This window comes from Ruditapes philippinarum, unplaced genomic scaffold (assembly GCF_026571515.1).
Source record: "Ruditapes philippinarum isolate M1 unplaced genomic scaffold, ASM2657151v2 ctg2614_1_1_1_1, whole genome shotgun sequence".
Lineage (NCBI taxonomy): Eukaryota > Metazoa > Mollusca > Bivalvia > Venerida > Veneridae > Ruditapes > Ruditapes philippinarum.
The window spans coordinates 172,025-188,176 of record NW_026855026.1 but is presented as its reverse complement, the minus strand read 5'-3'; the positions used below and the strand labels follow the sequence as shown (position 1 = coordinate 188,176).

Below are 16,152 nucleotides of genomic sequence, written 5' to 3'. Positions count from 1 at the left end.
TGACCATAAGAGGGCCTTATTGTCTTGTTTCAAAGATCGAGGCCCTAGACGCCTGAGAGAAATTGTCACAAGGGATAATTTTTGAGCCTGACAATAAACTCAGTAATAAAATGAAAATAGGTGAAAACAGCAATCATCCAGTTGTTGGAGCGTTAAAAGAGTTGTGTACGTCTATTTATAAACACTGCTGCTGCCGTTGCCACTAATTGAAATATGCCCCTCGTAAAAATGTTTGAACTAAACTAAGTCGACTTATATTGTGCGTATAATTATTATATGTAAATAAATTCTATTGTTTCGTTTGAAACGAGTTTTTACTTGAAATATTTCACCAGTCCACTTTTTTTTCTGAAACGTAATGTTTCTTGCATTATGGGAATTCCTGCAATGACAACAACAGCAGCAGATGGTGCCTTATTGGCATGCATCTGTGAGGGTTATTACAAGAGATAACATTCGGAAAACTTTCTTTAGGAAACTACCAGGGAACAGATACTATCGTCATCAATGAGAAGGACTACGAGCTACAATTAAAGTGCAGTGTGGATACAGCTCAACTAAGTACATGTATTATCTAATGTGACTTGTTTAATGTCAAATGACATCTGGAAGAAAGACCCTGATGTTGAACGAATTTTCCTTAATCTTTCCAACTTGTTCAACCAACTTATTCGTGTACGTTGTTCAAACATCGGACAAAATCGGAAACGTAACTTCACAAAAACTGAAATATTTGTTTTATCAGAGCCGTTTAAAATACTTAATTTGTATATTTATCTGGATATATAACTAAGACATAAAAATAACGATTACAATAACGGTTAGAATAATAGATAATGTCATACCCATTCTACGTATTATTTATCACGTCACTATATAACGTTGTATGACGTAATTTGATTTTCTGACGTAATTTTTCATAGATACGACGTTCGGCAACATAAGATATCAACACATCACGGTATGTAAACATATTTATTATTTTTTAATTACCATATGACCTGTAGTGCGTTCGTGCGCCGTAAAACCAAACAAACAACTTTATTTTTAAATTACTAACCATATTTAAATGTCTTTCATAGAATTTTATGGTCACTATAACTCAGTTAGTAGATTCAAAATATTATAAAACTATTTTAGCTCATCCTTGGTAAAAGTTTACATTCTCGAGTCTACCTTGAATTCTCCTGTACGGAAGTTGTATGTCGAAAGCTGGTTGTAACCAGAGTCCCCCGGTCTGCCAATAGTCCTAAAAGGGAGAAAGTGTATCATTAAAAATCAAATTCAATTTCAATGTAATCGATTATGTGTTGAACAAATTAATTTGTTGTGAGCACAATAAGTGAGTATAAATGTTTTGTGACAGTGAATTATGAACAGATTATCAAGAAACGACTACAAAGCTCATTCAAGAATGGACAAAGTTTGTTCCTCAAAAAGGGCAAGGTCTATATGTGGCACACATAGAGGACACGATTTCCGCAGACAGCCGACAAATCGCAGAAAAGGTAAATTTTGAATATTCAAATGATATTTTTGTTTAAAGTTTTCCACGTAATAACTTTATCTAATGTCAATCGTATTATTTTGGAGATTTCCGCCTTAATATTTCGTTTCACGGGAAAGTGTTCAGAATGGAGCACTGCATCATCAAGCTGTTCGCTTGAAAATTATATTCTTCTTTTTCCTTTTATATGAGCAGTTGAGGATAAGACCTCACAGAAGAAAAGGCGAAGTAAGAGCGCTTTACCACCACAAAGTCGGAGGAGGTCGATGCCACAAAAACAAAGTCAAGTTGGTCAGCGCAAAAGGCGTGCAACAGGACATAATAGTTCCAGAACTGAAAGAAGAAAGGACTCTGCATTTGGTAAGTTATTGGAACTTATTATCTGATAATAAATATTCTATTCATATCGTTATACAAATGTTTTAAAATACGCTGAAATGTAAACGATGAAATGCAAATGTAAATAAAAACTTATGTTTGTTTTTAATAATATTTATGATCTGCTCTACACAAGGAAAATGATATATGGAATACTTTTATATAACTGGTACTTTATTGCATGAAATATTTTTAGATATTTAGTATAACCACATACTGTGTTACACTTTGCTTTATTTGGACTCCATTGGGGACTTTTCTTTTGACATATTAATACTGGAAATATATTTTCAAGATTAAATTGTATACCATTAGATGAAAATATCAATAACTTGTCTGCAAGATCTTTCGCTCACCCTGTTTTTCCAGAATAATCGTTTTTATTGTGAAAAGTCACCTAAACATGGAAATAGTATAAATTTTTAAGCTCAGATCCGTATAAAAACTTACTAAATATCAATTTAAGTATAATTCTGAGTACATTTTTCTTTCTTATCTTTTTAATATTATCGGTATGAAGTGTCCGATAGTTGTAAGATTTATTTTAAGTTTTATATTTAGAGTCTTTAACCATAGGGGTCTCTTCTTTAAATATTCTTTGTTTCTTCCAGAGTTGAAGATGTACCTGGATGAATGTTATGACTACATGCAACATACAAACAGAAATGATGTAGACATTCCCAAAGATCCCGCTTCTGAACGGCAGAGTACAAAAGTTTCAGAAGATGTTTTTTGTCTGAAAAATCCAGATTTTAAAAGGTATCAAATTATTTCTTTCAAATTTTATTTTATGGCTGTTACATTTTTATTGTAAACAATTGATTTCCATTTGTATATTTAAGACAACTATTCTGTGGGGGAAAATATGCTAAAAGTTTCTTAAATATTTATTATGTCATAAGTTACGATGCAACTTGTTCAAGCACTTACAACATTGTTTCATTGAATAGGGACACTCGAGAAGCAGACGAAATCCATTGCCACTCCGCGAAACAGCAGACGTCAGGTGACCAAACTGTGAAATCTACTAAACATGGTAACCTAGACATGAGTATTACAGATATCTGCCCAAAGACACAAGCTACTAACACTCGGCAAATCAGTGAGAAGTTACTCCAAGATGATATAAGGAATGAGTTGAGTTGCAAAAGGAAAACAAAGAAAGGACTTTTCACCAATGTCTTTCGCAGGGTCCTCGCTTGTTTTGATATTAGAAATGATAGAAAATGAAATCAGAAAAGGCCAATATACTTACTAGTATTTTGTGTTTTTGATTTTATAATATAATTTGTAAAATAAAATTATTCGTTTTTCAAATTTCTTCATTTTTTTCTTTTATATTTTATTTGAATATCTTACTGGACAAATCCATAAAATCAGTTCTGGTGATATATTGGAGAAATTGATCATCACATCACCAGGATTTGAACAAACCAACCTTTGGTTGAAAGTCAGTCATATTTACCAGTGGGTCCATTCCCTCCTTGAACTCAATCGCAACTTCTCGGCTCTTTCCGTCAAACCTCGAATACACAGAACGGGTATTACCCATAGGAACTCTGGAACAGGACCGCATATTGCGGCGCATAAATCCGAATCCGTACCGGCTTTACATATTGTTTGTCCGACCTTTGAATATCTTTTCATATTATGCGAACGGGTGGTCTTTAATTATATAATCTCAATTTAATATAATCTGCTAATTTAAAAATAAGTTAAATTTACGGTATATTGAAAAAGAAAAGGAGTGACATCCGCCATTTGCCGCAACGTTCGGCATAAGTTATTCCCCTTGATATGCTTGATTTTTGTTTTAATTTTTTTAGTAATGAAAACCAGATGAGTGCCTAAAATATTTATCTATTGATCATGTTTTAATATTCCCTTTTTCAGTTAGGCAAAATCAGTTGAACCATATTACTAAAGTGTCTGTTTTCTCCATGTTAACAAATCAAAACACGAATACGCCCGTTATAATGCCGCCTATACATGTCAACACGTGTAAACAATAAACCGTTAACGTTATATCCGGACGATACCTGATAGTTGACAAAAATAACGGGAACAAAATTCTGAAAAAATAGTAATCAATTGTAGCCAAAGGGGATAAACTCATGCCGAAAACGTTGCGGCAAATGGCGGATGTCACTCCTTGTCTTTTTTATAATACCGTAAAATTTGACCAGTTTTAAAAGAGACAGATTGGGTTCAATTGATAATATATTTTTTGAGTCCATACACTCGGATAATACTAAAAGATATTTAGATGTAGCAGACACGTTTTTAAAAACGGTTACACGATCGAAAATATGCGCCGCAATCTGCGGTCCCGTTCTCGAGTTCCTATGGTATTACCTACGCTAAGAAACCACGGATTTAATATAAATCCGTGAAGAAACTAAACATGTAAACAATTAGTACTTTAATATTGGGAGTTGTTGACTAAGTTTATATCATAATATCTAGTGAAAGTCTATCTAAATTAAGTAACTTCATAAATATAAAAGTAAAAATTACATTATTTATATAATTATACTTGTTACCGCGTGGTTGTAGAAACCGAAAGTTTAACGAAATGTCCACTGGTTCACCTGGGAGAAGGATCTGACATTTTTGCACAAAAGTTACCAGTCTAGACTTACATCAAATGGAACATTTATATTAATTTAATCTCGGGGAAATTATTTCCAGTCCCGTCATAAAAACCTTATGTGGACAATCTTTGATAAATAACACTTAATAATTATTAGGTTTTTCATAAAAATGTTCTAAATAGTTATGTATTCATTTAAAAATGTTTGTTTGCTGTATTCACAACTGCCATTATTTTACTGATATGAGCGCACGGAATAATTCAGCAATTCAGTCCGTCCCATTTTGAAATGCATCAATTTTTATCCAAGAAGTAAAAATATAATTGAGCCGCGTCATGACAAAACCAACATAATGGGTTTGCGACCAGCATGGATCCAGACCAACCTGCGCATCCGCGCAGTCTGATCAGGATCCATGCTGTTCGCTTACTAACCCTATAACAAGTAAAGAAACTGATAGCGAACAGCATGGATCCTGATCAGACTGCGCGGATGCCCAGGCTGGTCTGGATCCATGCTGGTCGCAAACCCATTATGTTGGTTTTGTCATGGCGCGGCTCTATCTTTTATGGAGCTCGTGGTTTTTATAAAAGTATGTTACGGAAAAACACGAGAATAACTTCAGGCGTTATTGAAATGATCAGCACAGTACTATTAAAGATCAGTCGCAAACGACAGTCATCATATATATCAACAAATTCATAGAGGAACACGTATATCAATCATAAGCCCGTAGGCGTAATATCGGGACCTCCATGTCATAGGTATAGGAAACTTTCTATGGAGTAAAATAGCTAGGACTTAAAATGTGGTAAGAAAATCGCCTTGATAATGCATACTATTATATCAGATAAACATATGGTCCATGCTGATCTCCTTTGATTACTTTATCCGATTGTCATTTGCCACGACAATAGTTAACGTTATCATGACGTCATTATATTGTCTGACGTAACATTTCATAGATACGACGTTCCGCAGCATTTGATATCAACGCATCACGGTATGTAAACACATTTTTGTTTTAATTTACAAATTGACAATAACCTTATTGAAACGTATTTCACAAAATTTTGTGATTAGTTACCAGATTCAAAATGTTATAAAACGAAAAGAATTATAATTATTTCAGCTCCTTCTTGTTTAAATCTTTCACACTTTGAAATCCGCTTCCTTAAGCTATCCAGTAGTGTTGTAATAATATACGGCGTTGATGGTCAACCCTAGTAGTATATTCCGATCCTATTCAAAATCCTTTCCATTCGGCAAGGAAGAGAGAAAATGTGTTTTCAGTTGTCAGCTATAGATAATATTTCCATTGAATCGAATCTCTTTAACAAATTAATTTATTGTGAGCACACTAACTGAATATAAAAATCTTGTTACAGTGAATTATGAACAGATTAACAAGAAACGACTACAAAGCTCACTCAAGAATGAACAAAGTGTGTTCCTCAAAAAGGGCAAAGTCTATATGTGGCACACATAGAGGACACGACTCCCAAAGAAAATTGACAAATCGCAGAAATTGTAAGTTTTGAAATAATTCTTAAAACTTTTTAATGATATTTTTGTTCATTTGCATGCATGAATCAGAGACAGTGATATTTGTAGTTCTGAAAACTATATTTTGAATGCTTACTTAGACCCAGGTCTGTTTACAGTTGATTACAATGTCATTTCATCATGTCAAATGCTAAGCAAGTAGTTTTCCGTCCTTTATACGAAAAACAAAGAAAATTCGACCTATTTTTTTGATACTATTAGCATGTTTTAAGTATTCCACTTAATACCTGTAACTATTGTCAATCGTAACGTTTCGGCGCTTTCCGCCATAGTTCAGGCTGCCCGCTTGGAAATTATATTCTTCTATTCCGTTATATTAGCTGTTCAGCATAAGACCACACAGAAGAAAAGGCGAAGTAAGAGCGCTTTACCATCACAAAGTCAGAGGAGGTCAATGCCACAAAAACATGGCCAAGTTGGACAGCGCAAAAGTCGGACAACTGGACATCATAATGGTTCTAGAGCTGAAAAAATAAATGACTATGCATTTGGTAAGTAATTGAAATCTTATTATCTAATGATTTATATAGTTTCATGCCGTTATATAGAAAAGTTTAAAAATAAACAATACGTTGTCAACACCATCTTACATTTGAAGAATGCAATGTTAATGTAAATAAGAACTCCTGATTGTTTGGCAAAGTTTGAACATTAGATAATAATTATGATTTCATCCGATTCTAATACTTATAACGTGATAATGTAGAGTGCTCAGTTGTCAGATCTATAAACTCTCCTGCGCATCGGTCGAATGTTTCACTATACATGTACTTCATTTCCTTAAGTAACGCGTGTGTATTCATTAAACTGCTAATGGAGGCGTGATCCATAGATATAAGATATTCAAATTTTATGTTGTATGTTTTTTGGAGCTTATATTAATATGCTGCAAATTTTTTGCAAATTTTTTTGCAGAGTTGAACATGTACCTTGACGATCATTATAACTACATGCAACATATAAAAAGACATGATGCAGAAATTCCAAAAGAACCGTCCTCTAAACGGCAGAATACAAAAGATGTTTTTTCTCTGCGAAAGCGAAGGTATTAAGGTCTTCCTTTCAATTCTTATTTATTGATTTTACTATAAACAAGTAATTTCCATGTGTACAATTGAAATGAATGTTAAGAGAATGATTTATTAAAGCAGTTATGTCTTAAGTATTTTATGACATTAATTTACGATGTTCAAGGTGTATGTTTGTTACAATAATTTCATTATATTATTTACGTTGAACAGGGAAAGTCGACATGCAGACGACGTCCATTGCCATCCCGCGAAACAGCAGACGACAGATGACCAAACTGTGAAATATATTCAACATGACAATAACGACAATACGGATGTCTGCCTCAAGTCGCAAGCTAATGGTATTGAGCAAATCAGTGAGAAATTGGTACGAGACAATACAAAAAACAAGTTGACAGACAAGAAGAAAATAAAGAAAGGATTTTTCGCCAGCGCCTATCGCACTTTTCTCGCTTGTTTTGGTATTAGAAATGATAGAAAATGAAATCGGAAAATGATAATGCTCCTATTTTTTTTGTTAATTTTATGATATAAATTATTTAACGTATATTAAATTAATCGTTTTCCAAACGTCTTGACTTTTTTGTCTATCGTGTTATATTTAGATATATATGCAAGCATGTTTAAATAACATGTATAAATGCACTGTGAATGATTGATTGTGAAACGAACAACCATTTTAAAAAAGCGTTTTACTGTACAAAATCCTTAGATAGGAGAAATTTACACTTGTTTTGCTTTGTTTCTTATATACATTTCATTTAATGATTTAATGAAAAGGCCACATCAAACTGGAAACATGGCGTTCATTCAATCGTTTTGAGTCTTTGTTTAATTTAGATTCCTCATTTGTTAGCTGAGTATTCGAAGAATAAGGAGAGTTATCCTAGTACCTCGAGTGTCGGCGTAACCACTTGTGTTAAAGTTTGCGTACCACCTCAGACATTTTCAAAGCCGATTGACATCTGGCTTTAAAACTTTGTATATGCCTTTGTCTGTACCCAGGAGGTAACTCTATCAAGCATTTGACAGAAACTTGCCCCTTTTTTGACTTAAAATTTACGTTTAAACTTACGAACCATCTCAGATAATCCACCGACATATGACTTTGAGAGATTGCAAACTTGTTAACCATCAGAATTTCAACCTGTGTACAGGAGAAGGTCACTGTATCAAGCTTTTTTACAATATGTTGCCCCATTACTATCAAGCACTGAGAATAGTCGAGCACGTTGTCCTACTGACAGCTCTTGGTTTTACCCGAATAATTAGAGGTTATTCTTTCATTTGTGTGAAATATGGCATATATTTTCACGAAACATGGTAAAAAAATCCATATTTTCATGAGCGGAAAGGTGAGTGAAATAATTATGTAGAATTTTACCAGGTTTCGTGTAAATATACTCCATATTTCCCAAAAAGATTTTAAGAAATCCTCTTCATTTAATTCAACCTTTTAAGAAAAAAAAAAACATGGTATCTGTTTACAAATACAAATGTACACTCATTTGCTGCGAAATTGCAATTGAATAGCGTGCAGTAATTTATACACGGATTATCTTTATAAGTTTATATTCATATAAAGTCAACGACTTTAACACCGGACATGTCACTGATTATGTCCTTAAAGACTCAATTTTGAAGCACAAAGTGATGATAATTTATATCCGTGCAATGTCCACAAAGTATTCACAAAAAAGATGAATTTAAGCCGTAACGGAGGCTACTGCATGACTGTGTTCAGTGAGTCATAAAACGTACAGTAGCCTGTGACTAAGATAAAGTATCGGTAACCCTAAAAAGATCGAGCTGTTTGTGCCAACCAATGACCTGTCTTTGAAAGCCGTCACTGCGTATATAGATAGGTTTATTTCTGTATGGAATACATATACATGGACGTGGACATTTAAAACATGTACGGTAGAAATATTTAACATACATAAGAATGAATAAGCCATCACATGTACATCAGCTCCAAAGATAGCACTAAAAAGAAAGACTCTTATTTCCATTGTGGCGTAATAGGGGCTCACCCATTTAGGTATTATAAAAGATACACACGAAAAATATATGATTAGAAACAGTGCTAATTTATGGTTGCTAATTTGGAACACTTTTGTGCGTCGTGTTGTCGTTAGCGTTGTCGGACTTTCGTCTTGTCGTCCTGTCGCTAACGAAGCAAGCCAATCGGCGCGTTGTCCTGCGGCGTGTTGTCGCGATGTCACATAGTCGCTCGACTCAAATCGAAGGATTGGTGACAACGCGCCGTTTGGCGTGCTTCGCTAGCGACAGGACGACAAAACGGCAGTGCGACAATACGTCGTTTGGCGCGTTTCGCGAGCGACAAGACGAAAATCCGATTACAGTATAGGTTGTGTTGCGTTGTCGCTATCGACAGCGCGACACGCAATTTGTACAAAATCCGCCACCATACTAATTACGATGTGTCATATAGATATTGTGACTGATTTGGTACACTTTGCTCGTTGCTTTGTTGATAGCGACAACACAAGCTATATCGTTAACGCCTTCGTTTTGTCGTCTTGTCGCTAGCGAAACGCGCCACACGGCACCTTGTCGCACTGTCGTCTTGTCGTCCTGTCTCTAGCAAAGGACGAAAAGTGGCGCGTTGTCGTGTGGCGCGTTGTCGTTTAGTCGCCCTGTCGCTTGGCACATAAGCCATTTCTTCGATATGAGCCGAGGACAATGTTACATCGCGACAACTCGCCGCACGACCATGTGCCGTTTGGCGTTCATCGTGAGAGACAGGATGACAAGACGAGAGTCCGACAACGCGCCGTTTGGCGCAACGTCGTCCTCCATGATGCACAAAACCGTTCCAAATCAGCCACCATATTTACACTTTACCCTTAAAGTTACTGATATCGTTCTTCATTATATATCATTTATATCTTATTATAAACCACGGTGTGTGAATAATGATCCTCCTAGCTTATTTGTGGCATTACCAGTTGACACAAACATAAAAGTGTGAGTGATGATAATGTCTGGCAGAGCAAGACGTGTTTTTATCTGTAAATGTATGATATAGTCAAAAAATTAAGCAAGAATTTCAAAAAAATCAAATGTAGCAAATATTATAATGGATAACACAAAGTTGGACAATTGTTTGTCCTTGACTTTCTTCCTTTCTTAGAGCATGAATTAAACATCTTTCTAATATATGAAATCTTCAAAGGCTATACGTAGGTGCTCTTTTGGTTATTGGAGCTAATAATTATATTAATATCTTTATTTAAAGACGGTTACACATATACAAATTATACAAATACAATAACAATCATATATATCTTGTTTCAAATGTGGCCATCTGAAATATGACTGTATAATATGTAATTTTAGAATAAGACATTCATTCATTCATTCATTCATTCATTCATTCATTCATTCATTCATTCATTCATTTGAACATCTTTTTTTTTTTAAACATTTAAGGTAATCAACGTTAAGAATATTTAAAGGTATATTGTTCTAAATGTTCATGCCATAATAAGAAAATGTGTCTTTAATATAATTATGCCCCCATTTCGAAGAAAAGGGGGTATATTGCTTTGCACTTGTCGGTCCGTCGGTCCGTCGGTTCGTCGGTCCGTAGACCAAATGGTTTCCGAGTGATAACTAAAGAACCCTTAGGCCTAGGAACTTCAAACTTGGTATGGTGATTGGTCATGACCAGTAGATGACCCCTATTGATTTTGGGTCAAGGGGTCAAAGGTCAAGGTCACATTGACCTTGTAAGCAAAAACGGTTTCCGATCAATAACTAAAGAACCTTAAGGCGTAGGAACTTCAAACCTGGTATGGTGATTGGTCATGACCAGTAGATGACCCCTATTGATTTTGGGGTCAAGGGGTCAAAGGTCAAGGTCACATTGACCTTGTAAGCAAAAACGGTTTCCGATCAATAACTAAAGAACCTTAAGGCGTAGGAACTTCAAACTTGGTATGGTGATTGGTCATGACCAGTAGATGATCCCTATTGATTTTTGGGTCAAGGGGTCAAAGGTCAAGGTCACATTGACCTTGTAAGCAAAAACGGTTTCCGATCAATAACTAAAGAACCTTAAGGCCTAGGAACTTCAAACTTGGTATGGTGATTGGTCATGACCAGTAGATGACCCCTATTGATTTTGGGGTCAAGGGGTCAAAGGTCAAGGTCACATTGACCTTGTAAGCAAAAACGGTTTCCGATCAATAACTAAAGAACCTTAAGGCCTAGGAACTTCAAACTTGGTATGGTGATTGGTCATGACCAGTAGATGACCCCTATTGATTTTGGGGTCAAGGGATCAAAGGTCAAGGTCACATTGACCTTGTAAGCAAAAACGGTTTTCCGATCAATAACTAAAGAACCTTAAGGCCTAGGAACTTCAAACTTGATATGGTGATTGGTCATGATCAGTAGATGATCCTATTGATTTTGGGGTCAAGGGGTCAAGGTCAAGGTCACATTGACCTTGTAAGCAAAAACGGTTTCCGATCAATAACTAAAGAACTTTAAGGCCTAGGAACTTCAAACTTGGTATGGTGATTGGTCATGATCAGTAGATGACCCCTATTGATTTTGGGGTCAAGGGGTCAAAGGTCAAGGTCACATTGACCTTGTAAGCAATAACGGTTTCCGATCAATAACTAAAGAACTTTAAGGCCTAGGAACTTCAAACTTGGTATGGTGATTGGTCATGATCAGTAGATGACCCCTATTGATTTTGGGGTCAAGGGGTCAAAGGTCAAGGTCACATTGACCTCTTTGGTAAAAACGGTTTCTGATCAATAACAAAAGAACCCTTAGGCCTAGGAACTTCAAACTTGGTATGATGATTGGTCATGACCAGTAGATGACCCCTATTGATATTGAGGTTAAGGGGTCAAAGGGCAAGGTCACATTGACCTTGTAGGTAAAAATGCTTTCAAATCAATAACTTAAGAACCCTTTGGCCTTGGAACTTCAAACATGGTATGGTTATTGGTCATGACCAGCAGATGACCTATTGATTTTGGGGTCAAGGGGTCAAAGGTCAAGGTCACATTGACCTTGTATGTTAAAACGGTTTCCGATCAATTAACTTAAAAAGCTTAGGCCTAGGAACTTCAAACTTTGTATGATGATTGGTCGTGACCAGCAGATGACCCCTATTGGATTTTGGGGTTAAGGGGTCAAAGGTTAAGGTCATGACCAGTTATACTTGATAACCCTTATTAATTGTTTGATCACTGGGTCAGAAGTCATGCATAATAACCTTATCACATGACTCATTGGCTGCTGATAGGGGGCATACATGTTTTACAAACATATCTTGTTTGTTTTAGGTCTTGTCCATAATACAATATATTTTCGTGACCTAGATCTTCAGTTATATATTTTGTTGTCTGATAAAGCCAAACCTGTAAATGAAGGCCATTCAAGGATGTCCATGTCCATTAAAGACAAGTGGTATATAATTAGAGGTTAATTTGTTACGTCACTATGCCGGTCTATGAAAAATAGAAGTCGACTATGAACGAAATTCGATATAGTATCGACTTCTGTTCTTCTATAAAAATTAACGCACAGGATTTTTAAAAAATACAGCCTTTTCATTGGATGACAAATAAAGTTGGACACTAAACTCAATGACGGGTTGTCTCACAGTTGCCTTTATACACGTAATGTATTATACAGTGCGTTAATTAAAACTCGCGTATTTTTTTGCTATGCTTATCGCTAATGAAATATATTATATATGTACATGTATATATCAGAGACGTTGAAAATACATGTACATTTATCTGGCTATGTTAAATACATAAAATTAACTATTTAGAAATGTTGATAAGAGATTTAGAATAAAAGATGTACGTCATACCCATTCAAACGTCACTTACGTCATGACGTAATATATTTTCTGACGTAACTTGTCATAGAAACGACGTTCCGGAACATAAGATATCATCACATCGTGGTATGTAAACATATTTATTACTTTTTGATTTACAATACCCTTATTTCACAGAAATAAAAGTTTAAAATGTATTAAGCTTGTAGTTTAGGGGAAAGTATAAGAATAAATTTTAGCAATTTTACTACATCTTGATAAAAGCTTGCACCCGGTCGGATCTAGCGCCCCTCCCCCCCCCCCCCCCCCCCACACACACAATCCCAACCCACTCTCTTTAGAGTCCTTTCAATTAGACAAAGAAGTACTAAAGTCAGTTTTAGTTTACATTTATATATAATATTTCTTATGAATTGTGTTGAATAAATTAATTTGTTGTGAGCACAATAACTGAGTATAAAAATCTTGTTACAGTGAATTATGAACAGATTATCAAGAAACGATTACAAAGCTCACTCAAGAATGGACAAAGTTTGTTCCTCAAAAAGGGCAAGGTCTATATGTGGCACACATAGAGGACACGATTCCCAAAGAAAATCGGCAAATCCCAGAAAAGGTAAGCTTATTACTTTTAAGTGGTAATTTTGTTCAATACAATGTATTTTTTAATAATGAATTAGCGCAAAGAATATTTTTATTGAATGATAATTATATTTAAGTGGCTAACTATCACTTTGATTCAAGTCTGTTTACATTTGTTATGTCATATTATTCAACTCTGGGTGATGTTAAGAAAGAACATTTCTTATATATAACATTGACATTGAGGTATAGTAACGCATGTTGCATATTTTCCATGTTATAATTTGAAATATTGTCAATCGTATCATTTCGGCGATTTCCACCATAATTCGTTTCATCGGGGACAGGGAGCGCAGGGGTAGGAGGGGGTTGTGAATGAAGCATTGCACCATCAGGCTGTCACTAGATATTTATATTCTTCATTTTCCTTATATTTGCAGTTGAGGATAAGACCTCACAGAAGAAAAGGCGAAGTAAGAGTGCTTTACCACCACAAAGTCAAAGGAAGTCAATGCCACAAAAACATGGTCAAGATAGACAGCGCAAAAGACGCACCACTGGACATATTAGTTCTAGAGTTGAAAGAAGAAGTGACTTTGCGTTTGGTAAGTAATTGAAAACTTATTGTCTGATAATTTATAACTTTTCAGATTAAAAATATTTTGTTTTTTGTTGTTATTTTTTAAATAAGGTGACAACGACATCTTACGCGTGAAGGATGAACTCCTGTTTGTTGCGCAAAGTTTGACATTCGATAAAATTTATGAATTTATCTGATCTGGTCTAAGCTTTAACAAAGTAAAAGGACATAAGGGAGATTTTTGTATGACTGGTACTTTTTCATGTTTTCGTTTGTAGTGCCCAAAGTGATCTGTGTATATAAAAAGATTTTTGTTTTTAGAACTCCTTTAAACACGCTCTAACTTTTTTGCAGAGTTGAAGATGTACCTAGACGATCCTTATGACTACATGCAGCATATAAACAGAAATGATGCAGAAAGTCTCAAAGAACCCGGTTCTGTACAAAAGAATACAAAAATGTCAGATGTTTTATCTCTGAGAAAGCCAAATTTAAAAAGGTATCAGATTTTTTTCTATCAAGTTTTTTAAAGCAAATATTTATTTATTTATTTCTTTTTCTTTTTTTTTTTATTTATTTATTAACAAATAATTTTCAGTTGTTGAAATAAATGTTGCCCTTTTTCATACAAAGAATGTTTTATAAAAAAAAGAAAGAAAAACATGCGTTAAAAGTTTCTTAAATATACTACGTTTTAATTTACGATAATTTAAGCTGTTCAAGCACTTGCGTTGCATTATTATAACAATCATTTTATTATAATTTTTACGTTAAACAGGGACAACCGAGAAGCAGACAACACCCATTGCCACCTCGCGAAACAGCAGACGTCAGGTGACCAGGTGAAATGTACTCAACGTGGAAGCTTAAACATGAACATTACAGATGTTTGCCAAAAGTCACAAGCTACTGGGGATGAGCAAATCAGTGAGAAATTGGTGCGAGATAATATTAGAAATGAGTTGGCAGACAAGAAGAAAACAAAGAAAGGAGTTTTCACCAATGTCTTTCGCACAGTTCTCGCTTGTTTTGGTATTAGAAATGACAGGAAAGACAGGAAGTGAAAATAGACAATGTTACTGTACCAATTTTTGTGTGTTAATGTATGATTTATTTTGTTAAACATATAGTAAAATTAATCGTTTTTCAAATCTCTTGATTTTGCTTTCTTTAATATTTTATTTGATTATATATTTTACTGAGCAAATCCGTAATTTATATAAAAATTGCCGAGTGGTTAGAGTCACTGACTTCGAGCCACTTGCCTCTCACCGTCGCAGGTTCGAATATTGCAAGAAAATTTGAATTTAATAGTTCATATTAGGAAATGACATAGCTAGATTACCAACAGCTAGTGGTTGAATTCGGACAAACCTTTTTGCCTGAAATAATGAACGGAGGGGCATATGATACGCCGTTTTCTGTTACTAAAGTTATATGATCTTTAAAATGCTGGTGTGACATAAATAAACAAAAGTAACTGGGCAAAACGTTAAGGTCACCAATATGTCAAGGCCCCTGTAAAACTCGTGATGTTGCAATAGAAATCGTTATCGGATCAGATCTTATCAATTTAGCTTCGTTTTCCATTCTAGAGTGCAAAACATCTATATCAAATACATTACGCATCCCATATACATCTATGTAGCCTCGTTTCCATTTCAAGAGTACAAAACATCCATATCATGCAAATCACACCCCATATATCCTCGCGTTTAGTTTTACAGTTCAAAATATCTATATCAAATGCATATCGCACTCCATCTTGCATCATTTCCATTTTCAAGACAAAAAAATGTATCAATTCCTTTTTGTATTTGTAACGAAGTAACAAAGTTTTGTCAAAATGTAAAAAGGTGTGAAATAATTAATAAGGTCGAAAGACATTATTGAGAACAATACTGATTATATTGGACACGTACGCAGCTGTAAAACCTAGCGCGTCATACAATATAGATTTGATATAGCAGTGTGCTCGTCCAATAGAATTCATTATTGTACTCAACATTGTTTAATAACCTCATAGTCTCATTGTTAACCATCGAGTTAATGGCAATTTTTGAAACCATTTAATAACC

The 16,152-nt window shown here is 34.8% G+C and overlaps 1 protein-coding gene across 1 annotated transcript; it reads left to right on the top strand.

Moving 5' to 3' along the window:
* The first annotated feature begins 933 nt into the window (after positions 1-933).
* Positions 934-3,115, top strand: LOC132741873 (uncharacterized). Its single transcript, XM_060730136.1, has 5 exons — positions 934-961; positions 1,367-1,508; positions 1,703-1,867; positions 2,497-2,644; positions 2,836-3,115. The coding sequence occupies exons 2-5, from the start codon at positions 1,373-1,375 to the stop codon at positions 3,113-3,115; spliced, it is 729 nt and encodes a 242-aa protein (XP_060586119.1). The 5' UTR covers positions 934-961; positions 1,367-1,372.
* Positions 3,116-16,152: the final 13,037 nt, after the last annotated feature.

What these genes read in the sequence shown, in the direction of transcription:
- LOC132741873 (XM_060730136.1), top strand. Translation starts at nt 1,373, where the DNA reads ATGAACAGATTATCAAGAAACGACTACAAAGCTCATTCAAGAATGGAC. An exon ending in GCCGACAAATCGCAGAAAAG is followed by an intron (nt 1,509 to 1,702) that starts GTAAATTTTGAA and finishes TTATATGAGCAG; the next exon opens with TTGAGGATAAGACCTCACAG. An exon ending in AAAAATCCAGATTTTAAAAG is followed by an intron (nt 2,645 to 2,835) that starts GTATCAAATTAT and finishes TTCATTGAATAG; the next exon opens with GGACACTCGAGAAGCAGACG.